The sequence below is a fragment of the Vitis riparia genome, chromosome 1 (genome assembly GCF_004353265.1).
Source record: "Vitis riparia cultivar Riparia Gloire de Montpellier isolate 1030 chromosome 1, EGFV_Vit.rip_1.0, whole genome shotgun sequence".
Taxonomy (NCBI): Eukaryota; Viridiplantae; Streptophyta; class Magnoliopsida; order Vitales; family Vitaceae; genus Vitis; species Vitis riparia.
Window position 1 is genome coordinate 6537578 of NC_048431.1, and position 6016 is coordinate 6543593.

A 6016-nucleotide genomic window follows, 5' to 3' on the forward strand; every position below is an offset into this window, starting at 1 on the left:
ATCATTAAAGGCGAAAGCCCCTAGTATAGCCGATTACGGCCGGAATAGGCCCACAGTCAAAATTGGTGGTTTTGGGCGTTTACCGGGATGCGGGAGAGGGAAACCGGCAGCTGCCAGTCAACCCTCTGAAACTCGTAACCGACGCGGCGAATCCAGTTTGCCTACTCTGACTCTGACTCAGACAGTCGGTTAAACCAATAAAAGTAGAAAACCGCTCAAGATTTTGAACGCATTCTCATTGGATGTGGGTTGTGGGCTGTGGGCTGTGGGCTGTGTTCTGCTACCTGCCCTCATTGACCCCATCTCTGCGGAAGGTCTCAAATTTTTATCTTATTTTTTTAAAAGGTCAAGTAAACCTTTTAAAATAAAATTTAAATGATGACTTAATATAAAATCATGACCATACGATTCATATGTTTATTTTTTAAAACTTATGTTTTATGAATTAAAATAAAACAAGGGAAATTTTTTAAGCTAAGGTGGGTGGCTGCTCTCAGTGTGCCTTTCATTTCCCTTATTATATTCTAGATGCTTTATTTTAGTATTGTTTTTTTTATGGTCACAATGTCTTCGTAACATGCTTCTTATGAAACTTCTCACCATGTCTTATTCTTAAATTAGTTTCTATTTTGCACTTGTATCTAAAATATGCAATAAAACGGATTCCATATCTTAACCAATATTGAAAATTATTTTTTAATTAAACATTTTTAAGTCAAGTTTGTTATCGTGTGAACACAGAGTGATAATAATAGGTTGGTGATATTTGTTTTTTTATTTATTTAATATTAATTATCATTATTTGTTTTTAATTTTTTTTACTTACTATTTATTTTTAAAACTTTTTTTATTGAATATAAAAACTAAAATATTTTACTTTTTGATTAATACTTAATATAAATAAACTAATAAAAGAAAAAATAATTTAATACTTAATATTATTAAGTTATATTTAAAATTGAATTAAATTAAATTTTATTTAGATTTAATCAAATGAAAATAATATTTTATTTTTTATTTCTATTTTTCTTTAAATATAAATAAATTTGATGAGTCCAATGTTTGAATTCAGATATTTCAATTTTAATGATGGATAACAATGAGAAAAAGATGAAAAAATACTTAATAATAATATTTTTATATGTTATTTAAAATAATTTTTTTAAACGTGTAACAAACAAACAATAATGATAAAAATTTCAAATCGGGACATACTTTCTAATCGCTTAAAGAAAAAGTAGAAAAAAAAGAAGTTCCAAATCTAATTGCAACAAATAATCAATAATCTTAGGTCTAAAATTCTAATAAATACCCAAAAATCTATAAATTAGAAACAACAATTTTTTTTTTAATAAACCCTCAAGATGAATAGGTTTGATTTGATGGAATCATTGAGATTGTGGAAGACTTAAAATAAAATAATAAGTTTAACATACTTTATATTATTCTCAATAGCTAGTAATTTAAGTTATTCAAATATGTCACTTTTCCTTCCCATGTGTCATGTTCCTTAAAATAATTTAATTTTTTTTATTGATTAACATACGGGTGATTAAATGATTAGGACCTGGAAAAAATGTCACAAAAAAAAAAAAAATGGAAATATCACGCCCTAAAGCAAGGAAAACACACGGCAAAAAAATCATCGAAATATCAGGAAAAAAAAAATCTGAAAAAAAAAGAAAAAAGAAAAAAGAAATAAAAAGTCAAACTCCCGGCTGATGGCGCAGCAATATTTTTCCAATTTTTAAAATGAAATTTTGCCCATGATATTTTATTTTAAATTTATATATTATCGTTTAATTCTTAATTTTTAATTTTTTTTTTCATATTTGTCACATTATTCCCATTTTATTTATTTATTTATTTAAATTGCTTATTACTTCACTTTCAATTTTATATATATATATATATATATATATATATATATATATATATATATATATATATATATATATATATATATATATATAATCCTTTTATTTTTAAAATTCTAACACTTTTATTCTAAAATATGAAAAGATAAGTTTATTTGAAAATAAGTAAAATATCAAAACAATTAATGAAAAAAAAAATTTCTTATATTTTATAAAATATAAGTTTACAATAAAAATTAATATGATAAGATAAATTATCAATATAAAATTTAAAATTTTTATTGAAAGTAGTATTTGATGTTTAATATTTTGAAAAGATTTCATGTTTTATTCAATATGTTATGTTGAAATAAAAGTAGTTTTCATTTTTTAAATGAATGAATATAGTTCTATTAAAGGAATATATAATAATTTTATTAGATTTTTAATATATATCTTTGGTTAAATTTACTATAAATATACTGTTTTTTAATTTAAATATTTAAAAAGATTAATCTCTTTTATAATTTTATGAAGGATTTATAATTGAAGTTTAATATTTAATAAGTTTAGGTGATAAAATATCCGAGTTTTAAATGCTTGGTCAAGGTGTAAAACACTTGGGAGGTCCGAGAGGTAAAATGTATTTAACCATTAATTTAATTATATATATAATTGAAGTAGGTTAGGTGGAACACAGTATCTCTATTAGGATCAATATTTTTATCCTCGATAGTGACTAATGTTATCCATAAAAAATATGTTATCCATCAAGACTAATGTCATCCATCAAGAATGTTTGATGGTAGTTATGCATAAAAATATTTCAAATTTTGGATAAAATTATACTTATTCAAAATTATATTTTTGGCCCTTACTTATCAACCAAGGAATTCATCAAAGTATTTGGACAAAATACTAATTAATTTCCAATTATAAAATACCTATAATAAAATTTTATATGTGAATGTGTTATACAAGAAGACATGAGTTAGAAGTATGTTTTGTAGCTTTGAGAATAACAAAGGAATGTTTAGGTCATAAAGTCAAGATATTTACTATTTTGTAAAAGTAACCTCTATATTTTTTAAAATTACAAATACAAGAAAATGCCATCCTTGTTTTGAAAAAGTGACTCACTTCTTTCAAAATATGGATTAGATGCATTGCAAGTCCAATAATGGATGTTTACCATATTGATTTTATTAAGCTTGGGAAAGCTTTATTACATACGAAACACCAAGCACCAAGCACCAATCATTAAATCAACTTCAAATTCAGCAAACCCCTTTAGTTTTACCATCCATTATGGGCACTTGAGTGTCAACAGTTTCGGGTTTATCATGCTTCCAGTGCACTGAAGCTGCCGGTATGTGTAGAGTTCCCTCACCGACATTCATTTCACTCTCATCTGCCTTCATTTCCACTGTAAGTCTTATCATTGGAACACTACTTGCTGCATCCGTGACCTCCTTCAACGCAACTCCAATGTGGAAAAGCAACTTCTCAACCAGCTGCCGCCCAAAGTCCTCACGAACAACCACCCGAAGGACCGTGACATTCTCCGCATTGGCTGGCATCGTGTAAGCTGGAATGATCCACCCGTAGTTCCTCAAGGCTTTTGATAATCCGAATGCCAAGTTTTTACGATCGTTACCCTTGAATGCAAAGGCCACGACGGGTACTCCTTTCTCCTTCGAAATTATTTGGAAACGCCCTGTTTTCTCCAATCCCTCTCGAAGTATCCTCGCACTTTCCATGCAGTTGCTCATCACTTTCTTGTATCCCTGTCACGCATTTAAAGTAAATGAAAATTATGGAGTTTGATGATCATATATTAATATCTGATCAATATGAATTTGATTCATTCAATATTCTATAGTTAGTTAGCTACCCAAACAATAGTAATATCTGATCAATAGATCGGAAAAGAAGTGCAGCAGTTTGGGGTTGTTCTAGTTTACCTCAAAGCCCATGCGCAAGAACTGGTAGTATTGTGCAATAACCTGACTGGACCCTGCATTGTCCACAAATTTCGTTATGAGTATGAATGTGCTTGCTTCATGTATTTTAATCATGCACTGTTAATTTGCAGTTCTACTTGCCCTTGGAGAAGTTGAGGGTGAAGGTGGGTTCATCACCACCAAGGTAGTTTATGTGGAAGATGAGTTCTTCAGGCAATTCCTCTTTGCTCCTCCAAATGGCCCACCCAACTCCAGCGTAGACAAGGCCGTATTTGTGGCCGCTGACATTGATGCTCTTCACCAAAGGTAGCCGGAAATCCCATTCCAGTTCTGGGTATAAAAAAGGAGCCACAAATCCTCCACTGGCTGCATCCACATGAATTGGGGTGTCCCACCTGTGCGCAAAGCAGAAGCAATTATTATAACTACATGATTCTGTATCACACACAAGTAATGACTGCAATATAATAGGAGGCTAGGCAGGCTCTGACCCAGTTCTCTTGTTCTTTTGAGTAAGGAGAGTGTTCAAGAGCTTGACATCTTCAAATTCACCATTGAAGGTAGAACCCAGGATAGCTGCAACACAGATGGTGTTCTCATCCACCATCTCCACCGCTTTCACCGGGTCCATCACATAGTACCCTTCCCTTAGTTTCACTTCCTTCAACTCCACTTCAAAGTATCTTGCAAATTTCTCCCAACAAACCTATGTAAAAAAAAGGCCAAAAGGGAAGGGATTAAAGTTTGTGTATGACCTGAATAAGCACTTCCAATTTATTAATTTGGATTCAGGGCATATATATGCCTACCTGAACATTGGCACCAGTAACAATATTAGGCTTGTCAAAAGGTTTCTTTTGTGCCTTTCTCTTGTTTTGCCACTTCTTCTTGAATGCCAATCCGGCCAACATTATTGCCTCTGAGGATCCCACTGTCCCAACTCCAACTGCTTGTTTTGTCTGATCAGCTGATGGAGCATTGAAAAGTTTGGCAATCATGTTCACGCACCGATTCTTGGAACAAAAATGAACAGAAAAAATAAGAACACTGTTTGATTCCATTGTAAGCAAACACACACATACACATGTAAACATATACACCCTCGACCTCTCTGAGTCTTACCTGAAGCTCAGTTGTGACTGGGTATTCATCCATGTCTACATAATTCTTGTTGATGGCTTCTGCCATCAGCTTATCACACTCAGGTTCCATCCATGTGGTGACGAATGTAGCCAAGTTAAGCCTGGGAAGACCATCTAATAGTAATTCATCGTGTACTATCTGGTATGCTGCTTCTTTTGGAATCGATTTCTCCGGCATCTTATACCTGAACACCAATTTTCTCAGTACAACAACAGTAGCAAATTATCAAACTCTATACATGGATATATAGAATTCAAACCTTGGAGGTGGGTCCTGAACATATCTTGATGCAAAAACTGAGCTAACAACGCTGGATGATTCTTCTTCGCACCCCTGAACAACTGAGAGAACCATCCTTGGTTTCAAGTTTCGACAGTCTTTGGAATGGTGTATGTGAACAAACTGATTGAATATGAATTTATACCAAGTGCCATGACTCAAGCAAACTGCACAACAAAGGTAGATCTAGGCAAGATTCTTTTGTACTTAACTTACTGCCCCAATATTGCTTTAAGTGCTGGAAATCGTGTTATCTACCTCTTGGTTCTTCTTGAAGCCACCAATTCCACATGTGTTCCTTTCTGGGAATGTGTAGGATTTCTTTCAAACAAGGATTTCCATAAAAGCTACTTACTATTTCATTAGGCACACCAACCCACCCTCTTGAGCTTACCTTAAAGGATAGTTTACCCATATCCAGTGTGAATAACTCTCTTCAACTCAACAGAATCTTGAATTCCAATTCTTGGAACTTAGGCAACATACGTTCTCTTTTGCCATTGGACTTTGTGCTTCTTGAATCCGAAGTCTCACATATACTGATGTACGACATGGGTTTAAACTGAAGGGCTAAGCTAGTATGAATTTTAAGGGAGGGCAGAGACTTCACAAATTTTTTCAGAAGGGTTTTGTTTTCATTATCCAAATTTATTCTGATCGGAATCTACTCTGCTTTTTCCCAATCCACGGACCATACTTTTTCTTAAATTTCTGGATCCTGTTACAATTCCTGCCCTCTAACTTGGAATCAAAGCAAGTACTTTTACCAACAGC

General features: G+C 32.3%; 1 protein-coding gene across 1 annotated transcript; it reads right to left on the bottom strand.

Annotated features, from left to right (window-relative positions):
* Positions 1–3029: 3029 nt before the first annotated feature.
* Positions 3030–5339, bottom strand: LOC117934285 (glutamate decarboxylase 4-like). The gene is made up of 7 exons (XM_034856000.1): positions 5223–5339; positions 4943–5147; positions 4630–4833; positions 4312–4526; positions 3962–4215; positions 3821–3873; positions 3030–3643 (listed from the first exon to the last, which is right to left on the bottom strand). The coding sequence occupies exons 1-7, from the start codon at positions 5315–5317 to the stop codon at positions 3134–3136; spliced, it is 1536 nt and encodes a 511-aa protein (XP_034711891.1). The 5' UTR covers positions 5318–5339; the 3' UTR covers positions 3030–3133.
* Between the last annotated feature and the right edge of the window lie 677 nt (positions 5340–6016).

Bases quoted from the DNA above. Each gene is read 5' to 3' on its own strand.
- LOC117934285 (XM_034856000.1), bottom strand. From the start codon at position 5,317: ATGGTTCTCTCAGTTGTTCAGGGGTGCGAAGAAGAATCATCCAGCGTT. The intron at 5,148-5,222 runs GTTTGAATTCTA...ATTGGTGTTCAG, and splicing joins GTTCAGGACCCACCTCCAAG to GTATAAGATGCCGGAGAAAT. The intron at 3,874-3,961 runs GCAAGTAGAACT...TGGACAATGCAG, and splicing joins CACCCTCAACTTCTCCAAGG to GGTCCAGTCAGGTTATTGCA.